The 21279-nt window shown below is 34.6% G+C and overlaps 1 protein-coding gene and 1 pseudogene across 2 annotated transcripts; both read right to left on the bottom strand.

The window, feature by feature from the left end:
- Positions 1-5513: 5513 nt before the first annotated feature.
- LOC143570001 (mediator of RNA polymerase II transcription subunit 4 pseudogene) lies at positions 5514-6875 on the bottom strand (annotated as a pseudogene).
- A 3404-nt stretch (positions 6876-10279) lies between these two features.
- Positions 10280-18884, bottom strand: LOC143570003 (protein TOPLESS-like). 2 transcript variants are annotated; one of them, XM_077055771.1, is made up of 24 exons: positions 18774-18884; positions 18035-18214; positions 17850-17963; positions 17608-17766; positions 17081-17258; positions 16764-16997; positions 16516-16684; positions 16324-16433; positions 16151-16220; positions 15809-15882; positions 15628-15723; positions 15450-15545; positions 15194-15321; positions 14348-14582; positions 14108-14269; positions 13931-14020; positions 13694-13840; positions 13454-13564; positions 13200-13379; positions 12915-13043; positions 12258-12353; positions 11972-12160; positions 11085-11254; positions 10280-10602 (listed from the first exon to the last, which is right to left on the bottom strand). In XM_077055771.1, exons 1-24 carry the CDS (start codon positions 18851-18853, stop codon positions 10392-10394), a joined length of 3408 nt encoding a protein of 1135 aa, XP_076911886.1. In that variant the 5' UTR covers positions 18854-18884; the 3' UTR covers positions 10280-10391. The 2 variants fall into 2 exon arrangements, with proteins under 2 accessions (XP_076911886.1, XP_076911885.1); XM_077055770.1 differs by having other exon boundaries at positions 13931-14269.
- Between the last annotated feature and the right edge of the window lie 2395 nt (positions 18885-21279).

Raw genomic sequence — 21279 nt, 5'->3', positions numbered from 1 at the left:
TGTTGGTGGTTAAATATGGGTGTGAGACACAAGAGTTTTCATGCAAAATTGATCAAGACAAAAACACAAAACAACAAAAAAATAAATAAATAAATAATAAATAAAAATAAAAATTCATTTTGATTATAAGATAAGCTTCGGTTTACATAATAAACAAATACAAAAACGAATATAAACAAGACCCGAAATTGACGAATGTCACAGATTAATATAAATTGATGCTTATTTGTACATAGAGTTTGTATTCAATAGGATTAGCCTTATGATCATCTTCTCTAGTTGTAAAGATGATAAAGCCTTATGATGCCTATAAAGTGTTTGTATAAATGCCTCAATCAAATAAAACCATGAATTTTAGAGGATTGTTGAATATTTCATTATTAGTTGAAAGAATATATGTATATGTATATGTATATGTATATGTATATGAATGCAAAGTAAGAGAAGAGGACTTTTGACCCATATGAATATAACATAGTTGATGTCATAGGACTTTTGATGAACTATGACAAGGGACACACACGGTGAGTAATGAGTCGTTTTGGCCCATTTGGATCGTATTTTGATTATTATGACTTTAAAGGTGAGTACGAGTTGTTTTGACCCGTTACATTTGCAAAGTTTATCTTACACAACCTTTAGGTGAGAATGACTTAACTATTATAGTAAGGTTTAAAGAGGAACACGATCAATGAATATCTTGAACTAAAGTTAAGCAATCAAATTCATCATTCGTGGGCATCTCTCCTGCATTTGAAGCAACCTCACTTCCTCCGTGGTAAATTATGTTATTAATCTTATCTCATCATTTTTAAGAAATTATAACAAATTTCTTTATCCGAGTTTGTTTTTATATGATATATTATTATTGATATTAAATTTGGCATTTGGGGTTTATTTAACCCTTCAGTCGAATAATATTCATGAATAACTTTTTTGTGTTTCCATATGAAAATGTTTAATGATGTTGCCAAAATATATTTAAAATAAATAAAATAAGGTTGTTTTATGAATAAACATGAACTCTTGAGATTGATGCAAAAAATATGCAGTTTGAAGTCAAAAAATAGTGCAGCCCCAAAAGGTAATAGCAGCAGGCAGTTTATGCGCTGCAGGGCCAGACCAGGTTTTTTTTAATACTCTATGTCGGGTTCTGTAAATGTCCGAAAACCGGGTATTACTGTTGGGATGTGCAGGTGTTTAAAATCAATCCGTTAGCAAAAGATTTCTATAGAGCCAATTTTTTTGAACTTTTTTTTCTTGTATTTGTTTATTGTACTTCTACAAATTGTCTACTTGATATAAATAGGTTGATGTTTGGTTTTAAACTATTAATCGCAACACTTGAAAAGGATAAAAAAAAAGTAAAAAAAAAAAAGCACTTGAAAATGGCATCCTATTCGGCATAAATTAGTTTAGAGAGTAAGATAGTCATTTTGTACAGCTATTCAGTTGTCCAACCAAATAGACTTTAACTTGTTTAGATCTTACTGGTTCAAACTCTCTTAACCATTCAGACCTCTTTATGATTCAGCACTTAATGATTCAACAATTGCCAAACAGCCCCTAATTCATGATCTAAGCTAATTTAAAAAGAATTGAGATTTAATCATGATCCAAAATTCGATTTCTATTCCTCTTATGCAAATATTTGGTCTTTTTTATACCAATCGCCAATTATTTAGTCTACGGATTAAAGATTTAGTTCAATTTAAAAACATGTATTAGCAAGAAATAACACATGGCATGTACTTGAATGGTGTACTCTTACCATGTGGAAGTACTGACGTAATTAAATGCAATTTATTTTTTAATAAGTTGTATTAAAAAAAGAATAAATAACACATGATATCTCATATCATACTTTCTCCCACAATTTTCAATTTATTTAAGATTATGTAAATTTGATTTATATAGAAGATTTTAAACCAAGATAATAACTTCAGGAACCACTAATATTTATTTGTATTTTTTTCTTTAGAACGAAAATTTTATTTTTATGTTTAGGTCATTGCACTTAGTCTCGTTGCCTTATTTTAGTCAGACTGTGTTATTTTAATTGTGTTCACACTGACTTCAGAGTTTAGTTTGGGAATTCCGAGAGGTGCAAACGAGCATAGCTGCTCGCGAGCTACTCGAGATCGGCTCGTTAAAAAGCTCGATTGAACCGAGCTTAATCGAGCCTGAGCCTGAGCTCGAGCCTAAAAGTAAGCCCGTTTAATAATCGAGCCTGAACCCTAGCCTGAGCTTCACTTATCAAGCTCGAGCCGGCTCACGAGGCAAAACGAGTCTGTCATTTATACAATGTTAAGAAAAAATAAATAAAAATAACTAAATAATATTTATTTTTATACATAAAATTATAATACAAAAAATATATAAAAATAATTATAATTATATAAAAGATAATTGATAAATAGTAAACGAGCCGAGCTCAAGCTTGAGAATATACTCACGACCCGAGCTCAAGCTTTGAAAATTGAGCTCAAAACAAGCCGATTCCGAGCCTTGTGTAAGTTAAACAAGCCGAGCTCGAGCCTGGTCGAGCTTGGGCTCGGCGCGACTCGTTTGCACCCCTAGGCATTCCCCCCAAGAAACTATACCATCGGCTGCTACTTGACAGTCGTTATGCCGCCACAAGAGCAGAACTCTCTGACGTAATACATCGTGGAACGAAAACCCAGATGGGCTCGAGATCCGAACTAACAATCTCGCAAGATCTAACTCCAATATTTTTATGCAACACGTTAAATGTTGCAAACTTACAATTAGTACAACACAACATTCTTGTTTTAACTCAGACCAAAAACTAGGGTGACTTCATAACCTTGACCGGACCTATAATTTTGAATTGACCACATTTCTTCATTCAAAAAGCAAAGGATCTTTTTTTTTCATGTATATAAACATAAAATATATACCAAAATCAATAATTATGTGGTTCCAAAAGCCGGTACTTTTGACATGTGCGTGTACCAAAAATGGTCAAAGGAAGTAACAAGTTGGTTTAGAAAATTGAAGTGATAGTGAAATCAAAGAAGTGATAACATAAAATTAATTAATTAATAATTACTACACCTAATACAAACAAATATAGGCTTCGTATCATCATCACACCGTGTGTTTTAGTCTTCCAGAACAACATTTAAGGTTGCATTATCTTTTCATGTTCATACTGGTTGTATTTAAAAATATCTACAAATCAATAAATTTAAGGTTGCATTATCTTATGTTGTAAAGATAAAAGTATGTGGTGCTGCTAAACTTGTTTATCTAAACGGGTCTCTGGTTGTTAGGTTAAATGGTAGGCCCAGTGATGATTGTCTTTATAATCCAAATGAATTCTGTAAACTAAGCACGTTAGTTAGATTTCAATTCCAACGTTCCTAATAGTGTATTTCTAGATGTCTATTCAGAATTCGCATGTTTATGGTCAACATTTGAAGTTATAGTTCTTATTATGCATTCTCGCCTTGAGTTACTTAGAATCGTTTAGCTGGTCTAAATATAAGATTCTTAGTGACTCGAGTAGCAGTGTTGGCCGATAGATTAGGGTGGCAAGTGGCACCCTTGAGTTAATGTTGAATTTAGACCGAGTTAACAATTTGGACGAAATTGACAGCGATTGGGAAACATCGAGGGTCTAATTGCGAAAAAAAATATTTTTGGACGAAATTCGCAAATGTGACCAAAGTTCAAGGATGATTTTGGCACTGTACTCATGTAATAAAGAAAGAGTGAAAATACATGTCTACCCCTTACTTAACAATTCAATTTAACGTGGTTAGTGATTTGAATGTAATTGGTAAGAATTAGGAAACGTGGATGGTTCATAGCAAAAAATTAAATTTTTGGACTAAATTCGCATTATTTGTTAAACCACAAGGACGAAAATGACACTTTACTCTGAAATATATTAACAGAGTTCAAAACTAGGGATGAGCAAAATCGGTACCAAGGTTTTGAGTTTTCGGGACTGATACGGTACGTACGGTACCGGTATTTCTCGAATTTTACCTTAAATACCAATACCATCCCGATACCGTACCAAACATTTCGGTACCGGTATCAAAAATTTGCGATTTTCAGGATTGGAATTTTCGGTATCGATACGGTACCGAGCTCATCCCTGTTCAAAACAGTTCCATTTGTGGTCTCGTGGGCTAAGAGTTGGTTCTACTTAGTGGGCTACTCTCAAATCAAATCACTTATATCAACAAGTTAAGTTAAGCCCAGTAAGATTTTAGCTGAGGCCCAATTAACCTTGCAAAAAAGTGTGAAGCCCAGTTAAGTTTGTTTGTTTTGATGTTAGTATGTTGCTACTCCCTTTCTAATCTGTGAGCTCTTTTCTTTTAATTCTTACATCTGCTCCTTCAATGTTAGGGTCCAAAGCAAACTACTGATATTGATATAATTCATAAATATTATTTGAAGGCTCACTAGTTTTTCTCGAGTTTAGCTAAGCCAAGTAACACAGTTTAAACTCGTTTTCTTCATAACCTACCAAATACAAAACAAACGACAATAACGTTTTATCGGTAATTGGCGGCTTGGTGCTCTACTAATTAGTTTGAAATATGATTAACATAAAATGCGTCGATCACTGAGTCGTGGGGTCATGGTGGGCCAGAGGTCATGGCAACATAGCAGAGGTCGTGGCAGGGTCACGGCATCAACGCGGATGGTGCCAGCAAGGATGGTCAAGAGGGTGACGACCGCAACCCTGGTGAAGACTAAACACGAAAGTATATCTAAAGAATTAAGATATAGTCTCTAAAATCACTTGATCATGGTAGCATTTGGAGTTCCGGTTTCTGGTTACACTCTAGTCCCGAGTCACTGAGCATCTTATTGTCGCTCCAAATACAAGATTCTTGATGAGTTGAGGCCGGAGAGCTTGAATCATAACTACGATACCGCTTTTTATATCAATGGTAGGCAGTTTCTTTATATCGAAGTGAATCAACACGTCGATCACCGCCCTATGCGTGCGTAGGTTGCCAAGTCAATCATAAATTTGCAGCTATCAGTTCAGATAGTGTATAAACAGAAATGTAAACAAAAGAAAAAACAAGATTTAAGTATGATTTAACATACGGGTCTCACCTTCTGCGATCTGCATAGAATGTTTCGACACTAGCAACTGTCAAACAGCCACTAAGGCCATTTGCGACTGAGTATGTCAGTCGCTTTTATCGCCCCAAACCAAACCTAAATATTGAACATGGCAAGACAGGGTGGCTGGGTCGAGTGGGGGTGACATGTCAGAACAGTTTAGGGCCATGACAGTCGTTTTCATAAACGTCATTTTGGTCCAGGTCATACCGGGGTTTGATAAAAAATGCGTACTGGTCAGAAATATCAAACAAAAGAAGCATTAAACTAAAATGAAATCGATTAAACTCGAATGATCATATAACCCATAAACATAACAGCCATAACATTCTCTTAAACAAAACTTAAACCACCATAATATACTTTTCAAAACAAAGCAATAAAACTTTCCTTTAAATTATAATCCATACCCATACTATATTAAGCTACCAGCATGTTAAAAGCATAAGTAAACCGTACCGACTTCGCAGCATTTAACAGCTCATACTCCATAAGTTCAACTACATGCATATATTCTTTTAATCTTCATCATCAGAAGTATCATCAGTGCTGTACCCACTACTACTATCATCATCAATATCCAACTGAACATGTCGAACCTGTATCGGTTGTGGGCCCTTAGCAAACGGAGGAACATGAACCGGTTGAAGAGGTTGTTGTTCCTCAATCCTAGGAGGAACAGGAAGAGACTCCAACGGGGGCAAAGAAATCGGGTCCCCGGGCTTCCATCCAGCCGGGGGTAAAATCGGTAAATCGCTCGGCAACTGCACCGGCATCCCAGGCATCCATCCCGACGGAACCACAATATTCGGAGGAAGCATGTCCTGAATCCCGGGCAGTGTGTTATTATCGGTCTGGTTTTCAGCAAAGGGCTCAATTGGAAACTTCTCTTTGTTGTCAACAGATTTTGGTAATCCAACATCTAAGTCGGCAAACGCGTACAACATAGATGCACGCATTTGCTCCTCCTGTGGAGCAGGCGGCAGCGCGCCACGAAGAGGCGCTGTCCCTGCTCCAAACTCCGGAGGCGCAAATGTCGTGTAGCTTATTCTATGCGCGTACGACAAAATATCCAACAAATTCAACCGACTTGCAACTGTCGTGGTCGACGTGCTCTCACCACTCGCATCAACTTTCAACCGTTTCGTTTGGCGGAAATCCGAGTAATCATCGACTAGAATATCAAGAACGCGTTCGGCTTCTTTAAGTTTATTAGCAAAAGTCAGAATCGCAGCATCTTTTGACCAAATTTCACGGGTGACCTTTTGTTTCGCGTCTTGAAGGTCGAGAATCTCTTGAAGCTCATTAACGGCTTCAAAGAGTTGAGACTGGAGAGACGAAACTAAAGAAATGACTTCTTTTGAAGTAGTGGGATTGGAGTCGGTTGAGGATGAGTTTTGGGTCGGGAGAAACGTGGGAAACGAGCCACGAAACGTGCTGAGCCATTGACTTTGGTTTGGTGATACTTCAAAGAGTCTTGTTGTGAGTGAAGCCATTCTTAGAAGGATTGATTGAGCCCTAGATAACGGTGGAAGAAGTGGTAGCAGGGTTAACGAAGTCGGTGTGGTTAGTAGATTCGGCTGTAAATTGGATGGGTGTGATTGTTGGATCTGTGACGGGAATTTCGGCGGTGTGGAGGTTTGTAATGATGGTGAATTAGGGTTTGGAAGACCTAATCTGGCTGGTGATTGGATCATCTGGTGAGGTAAATTTTGCAGCATTTTGAACCGTCTTTATAAGCCTGTTTGGTGCATAAAAACATAAAAACTGTAAACAACAGAGAGCATTCTGTTAAAGCAATTTAAATATTCATTCAGTCAAATTGATAAGCAACTGTAAAAAACCAGATCCAAATAAATTTCACAGCTTGAACTAAAGAAATACTAAATATCAGGTTATTTACAAAGATTATAAGTAACAATATACGGAGTGGAAAGAGGAAAACACGTTTACTTGAAACAACTGAAACCAAGACCGATACAGAGAAACTAGCTTTGATAGAGACATAATGCTAGTAAGCAGTGTTGTAAAAACCGGGTCTAGGCGCCGATTATTCAGAAATTAGAGAGCTGCCAATTTGATTTGACCTAATTGGCTCCTAGAATCAGTACCAGTCAAAGTCGGTGAACTTAGGTCAAACTTTGTTGAATTTCAGTCAAAATCTTTGAAGTATTTGAAAAGATATACTTATTTTGAAAAACTGTTTGGCGGGAAGTTCGCTTTTTTAATAAATGAACGGACATGAACAAAACTTTTTGTTCAATTAATTAAATGAACAAACATGAACACACGCTTTGTTCGTTCATTTATGTTCGCTTATTTACGTTTGATTGTTTATGATTGTTCGTTTATGTTCGTTTTAATTTTAATAGATACGTAGGTAGTTATAGTTATACAAATATAAACATACAAGGACTCATTTAAACCATTGATAAAGAAGTGCTCTTGGATGAATTATGATGTATTAGACTTGTTTGTTTGTGTTTATTGATGCAAACTTATGTTGGTTTATGTGTTCGTCTAAACAGTTAGTGCAGAAAAATACCAGATATCAGTCAAGGACCAATATATGAGATATCGGTGGGATGCGAGTAATTTTAAGATCATGTCAAATAAATTCACATATATAGAAATTTAGCACTAATAATTTATAATTCAATATACTCTCATACCATTAACAAATTAACCTTTTGCAACGCAAAACACTAACAATCATAGCAAGTAGAAACAGATTAACACTTAAAACACTAACATTGAACACTAAAAATTAATAATTAATACTTACAGGCTTACAGCACTAATATCGGTGATATATCAATCAAAATTATCGGTACCGATATCCTAACCGTTATTTAAACCAAGGGACCGATAACCGATATATCACTGATATATCGACTGCATAGGTTCGTAACTTCATTTACGTTTGTTCAATTATGCTTGTTTAAGCTTATTTATCTATGCTCGTTTATTTCTGTTTACGTTCATGAACAGTTCTTCTAGATTTTAAACAAACGAACACGTCCAGTTTCTTAATAAACGAATATTAACAACAAAAACCGTTCGATTATGCGTTCATGTTTGACTACAGTTATATAAACGAACACGAACACGAGCTATGGTACTTAGCTAGCCCTAGAAGCATCAATATCTGCTAAAAACCGTATAACCTAAAACAAACTGCAAGCAATTGAGAAGTTATTACGAGTGATGAAACAGATCTGTAATCAAGCAACAGTATCAATTTTAATATAATTGCCCTAAACAAACATAATAATAATAATAATAATAATAATAATAATAATAAAGTTAGGGTTTAGAATTTGGGGATTACCGGTGGTTAGTTCCGTGTGTCGCCGGGAGTTGCAACAATCGAGCCGATGGGTTCGATCGCCGGTTCGGTTGGGAGAGCCGAGACGAGACGAGCTTTGTTTCACGGATTTGATCGTGGTTCATTATTACAGGTATTCTAGTCCTTATAACCTACGTGGCTCGGGCTCGTGTTCTCTCGTTAAATTTATATGAATAGTTCGTGAACAGTTAACTGAACGGCATTAATTACTTATTTACGTTTATTCATTTAGGAAATACCTTGTCGGTTTAAGAACACAAACAATATTCATTCCGAGCGAAAATAAACATTATACCCCCCCCCCCTCTAGTTTTCACAACTTCGATTACTGATCTCTCGTTTATCTTATTAGCTTTGTTTTAGATCAATTACATTTGGCCAAATTAGTCCAAAAACACATTTTCCACTTGGCGAAAAGGCTCATGCTCGTTAATTTTTTCTTCCAAAAGATCCCATTGTCAATGTCGAACAGTTAACAAACAATTCGACGAACAATCGGTTGGTTTACAACCGTATACATGGCAAATCAGAGGGGTCGTGGAAAGTCGAGGTGATGATGTTTTCAAAAATTAATCAAGCTTAGAGCATTCAAGTTTATTCAATGTTTAACCAAATTTATCAAGGTTAGAGTATTTACATCGGTATCTTTATCTCCATTAATCAAGTGATGATGTAGAAGTTGTTGGATTCGATGTGAATAATATTTGCAAATAAATTGTAGTGTTTGAGACTAGAAAACCAGAAAGATCAAATCTCTCATTTTTTCGCCCACTATAGCCTATTTATATTTATATTTTCAACCCAAACTAGCCCGTAGTCTTAAACTAGAAGGCCAACTAAACCCATATATTTTGTGTTTGTCGTTTTTCTATGGTTTTAAAGAGTGGTGGGAGTACATCCCACCCATCTAAGCTATTATGCACTCACCCTTTTTCTCTGTCTGTCTCGTCACAAAACCATGAAAATACATTCATTTTTCGTCTCACTCACTGAATAACCATTTTTCAATTAATTAATTCAAATAAGATTATCAGCGCTAAATAGGTATTATTATTTATCATTTCTATAATTATTATACTTCATTTTCTTAAATTTTTTGAATGTTTTTCTATTAACATCAACTTTCGGCATCGTTGGCAAGTTCACCATCTATATCGTTTTTTTCACAGGTACCAGATGCATGGGGTGGTGTTCCCTTTCGATACAAACACAAAGTCCAACCCCTCCCGAGTTATCCTTGAACCATGCCATAAGATAATATGAGTTGAACCATTTAGTTACATTCGAAAGACATTTATAACCACGGGCATGAATTCATGATAACACAAAATTCACGGGTTTTGATTAGAGTTAGCCTAAACAAGTTTGGGACAATTTTAATTCAAATCACTATACACATGTAACGAAAGCATTTAACGCGTTTATTATATTTTTTTCTCTGTCTTATGTTGATAACCTAAACCTAGTGTGTATTTTATATAATCTTAAATTATTAATATGCAAAAGAAACGAATCGCGCATCACGCATCAACCCGTGAAAACACAAGTTGCATTCAGCTTTACGTGTCTTGGCAAAATTTCCAGGTCGTATCAAGTTCAACCCGTCAACCAGACTTGTTTAACGCCCAAACTCAACCCTCAACCGAATAAGTTATGACGGTTTGATTTCGACTATTGACTATATTCAAAAACAAGAATCTAAAATCTTGTTAAAAGATAGATTTTTGACAAGTTTTCACAACTTTGATATAACATTGGATGGTGTATTTGCCACATGTTTTGGTACATTGGAGAATCTTGAAAAACATCAAACCTAGTACAACTTTACAGAAACAGAATCAGAATCAGTTAGATCTACATGTCACCAACTAAATTACAACTTTTTTTTCATGCACCACCAAAAATGATTGCCACGAAAATAACTCGGTTATCTCTGGGCTTGTTCAGCACCCGGGCCGCCAACGGATGCAGCTGTTGCATTACTTGTTGAACCATTGTCAGCCGGTGGTGGGGCCCCCCATTTGCCTTCAGATTCAAGTGGCTCGAAAACATGCACCATCCCGTCTGACAGCCCCAATGCGAATTGATTTGGTTCTTGTGGATGTGCAGCAATTACCAACGGATGCACGCTTGGGCTGCTAAAAAAAACAATATTTAATGAGACGTTGTCTCAAAAAAAATATATTATTTGGATTAAAAAAATAAAATTAAAAAAAAAAACATTTTGACTAAAAGTTTGAAACTTGAAACAAAAAGAAAGCATTTTGATCAAAAAGTTTGAAACTTGTAAAAAAGAAAGCATTTTTTTACCAAAAAGTTTGAAACTTTGCTAAAAAAATAAAGCATTTTGAGCTTGCATATAAAAAAAATAATGTTATTTGGATTAAAAAAAAACATTTTGACTAAAAGTTTGAAACTTGTACAAAAAGAAAGCCTTTTGATCAAAAAGTTTGAAACTTGTAAACAAAAAAGCATTTTTTTACCAAAAAGTTTGAAACTTTGCACAAAAATAAAGCATTTTTTTACCAAAAAGTTTGAAACTTTGCACAAAAAATAAAGCATTTTGAGCAAAAAAGTTTGAAGCTTGCATATAAAGAAACCATTTTGATGAGTCTTTTACCTTGGGACACTGGGAGAAAGATATGCAGAAGGATTGATTCGACAGCGTAAACGAAGATTAGAAGCTGTAAACACGCAGACAGTTGCATCCAAGAAACTTGCATACACGAGCTGACTATCACACGAAAACACTGCGTGTGATATAGGGGCAGAAGATTCGCGTGCCAGCCACTGAAAAAACAAAGATTTAAATACATGATTGTTAGATACTGATAATTTCGACCCGCTTATGAACGAGTCAGTGAGTATTTTATCAGTAATGGGTAAAAAAACAAGTCAAAAGTCAGTCAAATTGTATTTTTAAGGACAATTTGCCAAAAAATAAACCAACTTTGGTTAAAATGATACAAAAAGATTTGATTTATTGTGACAAACTTTAGAGAACTCGTTTTAAGGTAATAGGACCTAATAACCGGTCAAACTGATGATGTGGCGTATGATTTGTCGGTGTCTTTTCCATTTAACCAAATTTCATGAAATTTTGATGATTCTCATCTTTTAAATTAAGTTGGTTATAAGAAAAGAAGTCAAACCAAATTTGGTTGACTTTTTATGAAGATAGCTCTTTTTTTTTTCTTTTTTTTAATGAAATTTTCTTATAGATATACTTTCAAATCCATTATAAGTTACCAAAAGGATCCGATTACAATAAAGAGGCAGGTAAGCGAGCAACAAGCTGCACCGCAACCCCTCTATGTTTGATGCATAAAACCTCCTAGATCATTTATTATTTAAATATTCGCTGGCTAACAAAGCACGTGGCATCATATTTAACACATTAATATTTTATAAAAAAAATAATCAGAAAATAGACCCAACCCGCTTTGACTCGTTATCCAATCGACCTATTTTGCACCTCTAGAAAATATTAAAAGAAGAGTTATTTACCTGCTTTACACATTCAAGCTTTGTTGTTTCATAAATAGCTAGCTGTGTATCATGCACAACAAGAAAATGGATTTGATCATGATGAAACTGCACGCGCGTATCCGACTGCGCGGTCGGTGATCTTCCCGGTGGAAGTTGCAAGTATCTTGCTTTTTGTTTCTCCCATCCATCAGAACTCCATACACAAATCTACAAAATTAAGTAAAAAACACAAATAAAAAAACTAGAACTAAGAATCTTGGTAGCAAATTCTTGAAGTTGTGTGGTGGTTAATGAACATACTAACCTGAGCATCTGCCCCCGATGAGACCAAAACGTTGAGCACGTGCGAAAACGCAAGACCCGTGATCCTTTTGGAGTGCCCTTTAAGTTTGCTTTTGACCTTAAACACAGAAAAAAGGTAGATAAGAAAGAAGTATCAAAATCTAATAATGTTTTTAAGGTCAAAGATATAAAAACAAAAAAAATACATACATACATACATATATATATATATAGCTAAAAAATTTAGTGTTAATAAAAAGCTAAAATGAAGAGTTAAAAAGTGTTTGGCGCGCTAATTGTTCATGAAAGTTTAAAAAAAGATTTTTAATAACAAAAAGTGAACAAAAAAGTGTTTCTTGAGCAACTAAACTCGGGCCGTTTTAAACCGTACAGTTTGGCCCGTTTCCAACTCATCCTACCCGTCGCCTACTCCAAATAATGTGGTAAGTTTCTTTCTCTTATTATATCTACACAAAGATTAGCTTAAAAGAATGTGGGCCCGAAAGTCACCTAAAGTCTACTTTCAAAGCTTAAAACATCTTAAATCAGTTAATACAGAATCTGATGTCATAACTGAAATAATATGAATTTTGTACTAATATTTGACACACAATTATTTATTACAAAGAAGTAAACTTTTGGACAAAATGTTGACTTTTAATGTCAAACATTGATTTACCTCGTCAACACGAACGTTATATATCTGGATGGTCGAGTCATCCATACCAATAGCAATAATATTATTGTCTTGAGGATGGAAAGCAAGAAAAGTAGCTGCTGGTGGTGGAGGCATAAAAGTTGTCATTGTCTGCATCACAGTTGACTTTTAATGTCAAGCATTGTTCTATATAAACATCAAATCAAAGCACATTTTATGTAAGATTCAACCGCCAACGTCCTTGAAAGGCGATTATTTGTTAAAACTTCCATTGAAATTTGATGCTAAAAATTTACTCATAATTACCTTAAAAGTCATCATGTTGAATAAAGAAATCTTTCCACCTGATGCTGACATCACATACGAATCATTTTTGGACAATGCAAAGCAGGAAACCGATTCTTCAGGGTTGGTTACCGCCACATCGTTTGTCATCAAAATCCCGCTTGAAGGTTGCCATAGTTGAGGGGAAACACTGGCTGTCGCCTGCAGAAACAAGTTTGACCTCAAAGGTCAAACCTTGACCATGACTATCAAAATTTGACTCAAGTCAAACTTACCTTGCCACTTGAATTGCGCTCACTACGTTGCCATTTCCACAACAGATGTATAGCATTCGATGCTAATGCCAAAATAGCATTCCCTGAATTTGTATATATTAATCTTGATATCTGCATAATCAACAGCATATAATAATGGTTACATTAACACTATTATTATTATTATTATTATTATTATTATTATTATTATTATTATTATTATTATTATTATATAACCATGTCATAAAAAGACTAACATACCTTTGTAACTCGCATGTTTTCCGGAAGCTTCAGTGACCGACATTGAGAAGCTTCGCTTATTTCAGTAAGTTTCCAAATCTTTGATTTGTCATTCGTTTCTTCAGTGATTCTCGGTTTCACATCCACCATACTTCTATTATCTCCATTCTACCATAACAATAAATATTATATTTCATAATTTAAAAAAAAAGACCATTTAATAAAATCCAAAACCGGAAACTTTTCTTTCAAACTCACCATTCCCGAGACAGAACCACCAGAGGCCACCCTCTCCGCCATTGCAGCCCCGCTAGCGGCAACCGCAGCCGTTATTGTGTTTAATGTAGGCTGAAAATTATAAATTATAATACAATTATTATGAAATAATGTATTATGTAAAAATAAATGTAACTGTATTTTCAGACTTTCGGTTACCTTTGGAGGTTCAGAAGCTCTTGATGCAGTGTCATAAGAAAGATTCTCAAAAGTTCTAAGTAATCGAAGACCGTCCGTATTTGCTAATATTTTGATTCCATTTTCATTAGCAGAAACAGCCAATAAAGTACCATCTTTGTTAAACCGGATACGCGGGCTCGCCTTCATTTTTTATTAAATGACAAATTAGATTCAATGAAGATCAAATTTTGTTTTTTAAATGAAATGAATATTATTTACCGGAAGACCTCCATCAGCCTCAACACTTGTTAAAAGTTGGACATTATCCATGTCCCAATATTTAATAGCGAAATCATCACCGGCTGCCAAAAAGCGGTTTTTAGTCGTATCGAATTGCACAACGCCTAAAGATCGTTTACGGAACCCAAGATATGTTCTTTTTACAGCTCCTTCACTTTCATTCCATTCTACTATGTGTGACTCGCCTTCTTTGCTGGTCCCACATGAAAATAGCCTGAAATAATCACCAAAAGATCAAGAAAGCTACAAATTTGAGCATTTAATCGACCCATTTACTTATATACATTAATAACATATTAATCACCAAAAGATCAAGTTACAAACTTTGAACATATTAATCGAGCCATTTACATGCATACATCATTTTGGGTTGTATTTCATCAGTATCGGGTCAAACGGACAAATAATATAATTACCAAAAGATCAAGAAAGTTACAAACTATGAACATATTAATCGACCCATTTACCTGTACACATCAGGGTTGTATCGTCATCCGTAACTGGTTAAATATTTAAATAATATAATCACCAAAAGATCAAGAAAGTTACAAACTTTGAACAGTTTATTTGACCCATATACTATACATAAATTTGGGTGTAACGGGTCAAACAGGTAAATAATATGATGTTTAGAATCACATTTGACATTTTAAATATTTGTAAAGAATTTAGAAACTTTGAACAAAAAGAGGCTTTCCAGTTTCCAGTCAACCCAAACCCGACCTTTACAAAAAGTTAATCGTTTTGACCCATTACCTAACTCACCCGGCCCGCTTGTTTTCCACCATTAATAAGAGTCAATGCATCAATTAGGTTGCAACTAACCTTGTTCCATCAGCACTATATGCCATTGTCGTGCACCAACGACCCGGAGCCTCGTAATCCACCCGGGAACCCATGTTATCATATAACCACGCTTTTATTTTCCCGTCAAGAGCCGTTGAAAATATGAACTGAGGCAAAAAAAAAAATCAGTGGCAAGTACAAACTTTTTTTTTTCAACAAGTCAACATTTTTATACTTTTTTACGCTATAAAACATGTACAAATTTTCTTCTTTTTTAAAGATTTTTTATTCTTACCTGAATGTTTTCTTTGTAGTGAGGGCATACGGAATAAACGGGAGCATCATGACCTTCAAAAGTGTATTGTTTTGCGCCCGTTGCTGCATCCCAAACCTATAACCACAAGATCGTAAGACACCAAAAATATTAATATTTTCAAATATGGTTGACCAACAAATATATATTCTATACAAACCTTGATGGTCTTATCATCTCCACAAGTTATCACACAAAGCTGCTTATTCGGACTAGAGAATGCAAGATCGTTTACTCCACCGACATGAGATTCAATCTATAAATCAGATAAACGAACGGACTTAATATATATTATTTACGATAGAGAGAAGTCAAAGTCAACATAACGGAAGTACACGTACCTCTAGATGTTGTCTCACATCATCACTTCCATGATATGAATATATTTGAACAATGTGCCTTGAATAAGCAACTCCTGTGTGCATAAATTATTCAACGTGTCATTTTCGATCCGCTTAGTTCTAGATTGGTTGACTTGCGTTGACTTTTTATCTCAAACGAGTCAAATAAAAACACTAGCTAAAAAGGAGGTCAAAGAGGTTAAAAGCCATCCAAAATCTGTCTTTTTTATTCAAGATTATTATTATTATTATTATTATTATTATTATGTTTTCGTAAAGATCTAAGTCGAGGCGACAATCAAGCTCACATATTATGCTACCAACTAGTTTTCCAAGACTTACCAAACAATGAACCATCCGGACTCCAAATTACACGATTTACAGACACCCCGGGATCTTTAACAAGAGCAGCCTAAAAATATGAAAACAATAAGATTTATGATACTTTAATAATAATAATAATAATAATAATAATAATAATAAAATAATAAATGGCTAATTAAGAATAAACATACCTGCAAAGACATTGAGCATGCACTAAGATCCCAAACTTTGAAGTTTTTCGAAACCAATTTATCCCTTGAACCAACTTCCCATAATCCAATGTCGCCCACATTCGTTCCAACTAACGCATCGAAGTTGTCGAACCACAATTCAGTCTTTATTAAAGAAAATTAAACATAAAAAAAAAAGTTAATCTAGCTTACCTAAGAGCAATGTTTGTTGTATAGGATGAAAATCCATGCTCATAGGTGATGAACCCTGGTTCAAAGTACGTGCAACAGTTTTGGGCAAGTCGTCGGACGGGTTAAAAGCTTGACTATGACCACTATGGCCCGGAAATGACACCGGCAAAACGTTGACCGGAAGGTTGACCTACGTAAGAAGTTGTTTAATAAGTGCATTCTAATATATAGTAAGCTAAACTTTATTTGGAATATTGAAACCAAATCACCTCATCGGTTAAGCCCATGGGCCTTGTTCTCTTGCTCACATGATCAGATTCCCCAGACGGGAAATCCAAAGACGGGTTCGTCGGTGGGGTCCGCGGATGCTTTAACGCAGCAGGAATAGAGGGCCCACCAAGCCCAATGGCACTACCGGAGACCGCAGGGTGAGATACCGCGGGTGGATTAGACATCCAACCCGCAAGGGGAGTTGGAACTTGAGCTTGTGTCGGTTGAAACGGCTTCACATGTGAAAAAGACGCTAATTAGTCAAAGAAAGTCAAGAAACCGAGTAGTTACAATGAAAAGTGGTTTAAAGACAAACCCCGTGTGCCCCTAAAGGAGGAAAGCCTCCGGCTTTCGGTAAAGAACCAAGAAGTGGATTATTTGCAGGCGATGGAGCGCGTGCACCGTTTGGTTGTCCACATGAATGGTCTACGAACAAAGTTTTGATATCCGGATTTGGCCTAGGTGTTTTACAAAGTTGGTGTTGCCAATTCAAGCTACAATACACAATAATTTCATACAAAATGTCACAAATATAAGCCATAACACGAACAAACAAGCGTACCCGGTATAACCTCACTCATAGCAGTACAACTATTTGTTTAATTACATTTAACATTACGTAGGTGTGTTTGAACGTGCGATTTGGAAACGATTAAACTATCTTGAATAATCAAAATCAGATAATCAGTTGTAATAAAACATGGTGCGTTGGATATGTTCGGATATGCTTAGGTTGACTAAAGTGTTAATTTGACCACTAAATAACCACACAAATAAGTTACTCAAACACTAAAAACCGATCATCAAGATACACATATTATGCAAATGTGATAAAAATTAAACCTTTGGTTAATAAGAGTCCGAAGCCTCGAGTTCTTGAGATTAGGAAACTGCAACTTGTCACGAAACAAGGGATTTGCTTCGATAAGCTTCTTGAGCTCAACCAACATTATAGCTCGAGCCGATTTAGTATCTCCGTATTTAGAAAGTTGCTCATTCTCCCTAAAATACAATCCAAAGATCCAAACTATCAATCAAAAACCAATGTCTAAAAGATTAATATTCTTGTTTAATGTTTACAATACCTAAAATTCTCCAAAGTCAGCAATTGAGTAATCTCCTTAAAAAGCTCTTCATTAAACGACACAAACACTTTAAGATCCTTCACGAGAATCTCAACGGCTTTCGATCGGTCATGTCTACCAAACAAATTCAAGTACACTTTAGTAATCAAGAACCTTAAGGTTAGTGAATGTAACTAACTACTTACTTATCCAATGCTTCAAGATACTTTTGTTTTCTAATCTCGAAAAATAGCTTCATCGAATACCGATTATCGTCCACTTTCGTGAACCCGGAAAGGTACTTCTCAACTTCATCCCAATTCCCATTATGAACCTCATCTTCAAAATACTTCATATTAAAGAAAAACCCAGATTCTTGTTCAAGCCTATTATAACATATAATCCCATACAATATAAACATCAAAATCACACATTTTTACTTCAAATTTAACAAATTAGCTAAAAAAACCTGATAAATATTAAAATAAACATCAAAATCTCACAATTCTCCCTAAAGTTTCCAACTTTAACCAAAAATAAAAACCTAATAAATATTAAAATAAACATCAAAAGCACACATTTTTACTTCAAATTCAACAAATTAACTAAAAAAACCTAATAAAGTATTAAAATAAGCATCAAAATCTCACAATTCTACTTAAAGTTTCCAACTTTAACCAAAAATAAAAACCTAATAAAATATTAAAATAAACATCAAAATCACACATTTTTACTTCAAATCCAACAAATTAACTAAAAAAACCCTAATAAAGTGTTAAAATAAGCATCAAAATCTCACAATTCTACTTAAAGTTTTCAACTGTAACCAAAAAAAAAAAACCTAATAAAATATTAAAATAAACATCAAAAGCACACATTTTTACTTCAAATTAACTAAAAAAAACTAATAAAGTATTAAAATAAGCATCAAAATCAAGAACTTACTTGTGAACTGTTTCTTTAAACTTTTCTTCATCAAGAAACTGCAAGATCAAGAACACTAACTCTCTACTTAGCGACGACATTATGCCTCCACCGTCGCTAAATATAGCAGATCTGTAAAACCCAGATACAAAAGATAATAATATTAAGCTTCTAAACAGTAAAAAAAATTGGAAATTTAATTAATTTTAAAAAATGTAAAATAAAATTAATAAAAAATTAAAAAATAAAAATAAAAACCCAGACCTAGAAACTAGATCCTCATGAATTTAAGCTTAAAATAAAAAAAAATAAAAAACAAAAAAAATTATATTATTATTAGATGAGCATGCATATCAACATATATGAACAAGATTCACCAAAAGATGCAACTTTTAAATAAAAAAATATTATTTATAGTTTTAGTAACAAAAATATCAGATTTCTATGGTGGATTTAAACCAATTCAAGGAACACAATAATAAACACTAAAAAAATTAAATAAAAAATAAAATTAAAAACCCAGAAAAATCTAAAAAAACCCACCTTTAAACCAAGTCAAGAAACACAATAATAAAAATTAAAAAAATATATAAAAAAATAAATAAAAAATAATATTAAAAACCCACCTTAGCAAGAAGACCAATTGATGAAGAAACCAAAGGGAAAAAAATACACAGCTTTCTCTCTCTATAGATACATAAGTCTGTATCTATATATTAATATGTGTGTGGGTGTGGAGAAAATAAAACCATTGATAGTGTTTGCAGAAGGGTTGATTTTATAGATGAAGGTTGATAAGTAAGTGTGCTTATCAGTTGATAAGATAGTTGGATTATTATAAGAGTGAGTGCATATGTGATAAGTTGAGTTATATCTTGAGCCGGCTTGGATCAATGAGCTGACAGCTGTACTTCAGCTTGGCTTGATCAAGAAGAAATGATAGGGTGCTTTGCAGCCTATGGCATCACAAAGTTCTTATCCGTTTATTTTAGGTTATTTTAAGAATCGAAATGTTGATGTTAAAACTCGTTGACTCGATCACCTTCTAATTATTATTTTATTGAAATTTTAATCAGTTAGATTATGTTGCATTTCATAAAATTATCGGGTTGTCAGGTTTTTTATTAAAATCATGAAGTCGGTAGGATTATTTTGACGTCCGACGAGATTACTTTGATTTCCGATGATTTTTAGCTTTCCGAGAGATTTTCTGGACAAGTGGCAGATCTCTTCGAGTGATAATTAAAAAGTGATCGGTTCAATGAGTTTTGTGGTGAAAAATATGAAAATTGGTTTGTTAAATGAACATTTGGTCGACATTATAGTCAGATTCTGCCACGGGTCATAAAACCGTCGTGTCACTGGTTTATTTCTAAAAAAATGTCGGAGCTGACGGAATTTTTCGACGTCTGACGAGATTATTTTGGCTTCCAATGTGATTTATTCTGGCTGTCAAGGTCTGATAATATTTTTTTTTGGCTGTTGCCCGGCAAGATTTTTTGAACATGTGACCTCGGTTAAAAATCTTGTTGAGTAATAATTAAAAAACAATTAATTCAACGAGTTTTATAGTGGACATTACGGGAATCGGCTATGAAATGAATATTTTGTCGATCTTGACCGGTTAAATCCGACACACTGACATTTTCCTCTATTTAAATTTAAAAAATTAAACTAGTATCTTTTGTTGAAAAGATGGACGGTTGAGATTTAATTCTTTAACTCAGCATGTAGGTCAGATGCACATGCACTGGATAAAACCCCTTTTCATTTTTTATTAGTATTTATTTTTTTGTTTTGACAAGGTGTCATGAAGATGTGAGACGGTAAAAGGACTGAGAGTTGGCTTTTATTACGAAACTGCCACCATTTATTGGATTTTGAGCTAACACGACCAGAAAAGATATGTACGATATGATAAGTTAAGGATATTTCGTGGAAGAGAAATTGAAATTGAGCTGATTTGGAATTAGGTCACCCTGCTTTTGTGATTATTCTAAGGATTTTCTAGGGACACCGCCCCATTTGCTAAAACACCAGCTTATACGTCGCGTATAGGTCTATACGTAGCGTATGAATTAGTGTTTCTAGAAAACACCACCAATTTTATCTTATTATGTTTTTTTTTTATTTTTTTTTCTTTGTTATTTTGTTATTATTATTATCATTATATATTAATTATTTATTTAATATTTAATTTTATTTCGGTGAAAAACAATTAACACATATACCAAAAATCATTATAATATCTGTACAAATAAAAGAAAATACGACAACTAGAACATAAAAATCTACATGAAGTCCTACATATTCATGCCCATGCCGTCGTCGTGGCCGCCGAGCCCCCCGAACGCGTCGCCAACGTGTGAGTCGTCCTCTCCCCTGCGCCTCGGCCCCGAACCGTCCGCGGCATCCACGTCGTCGCCCCGTCCGCGTCTCACGCCAGACGTGCTCGCCGCGTGGTCAAAACTGGGAGGGGGTGGCGGTGGCATGCTGTAGGGCTGTCCAGACAGCTCCGCTACCAGAC

The sequence above is a fragment of the Bidens hawaiensis genome, unplaced genomic scaffold, assembly GCF_021521415.1.
Source record: "Bidens hawaiensis isolate Kalapana, Puna unplaced genomic scaffold, B.hawaiensis_p1.1 tig00024811_1, whole genome shotgun sequence".
In the NCBI taxonomy this organism is placed as follows: Eukaryota; Viridiplantae; Streptophyta; class Magnoliopsida; order Asterales; family Asteraceae; genus Bidens; species Bidens hawaiensis.
This window is presented reverse-complemented; position numbering and strand designations above follow the sequence as displayed.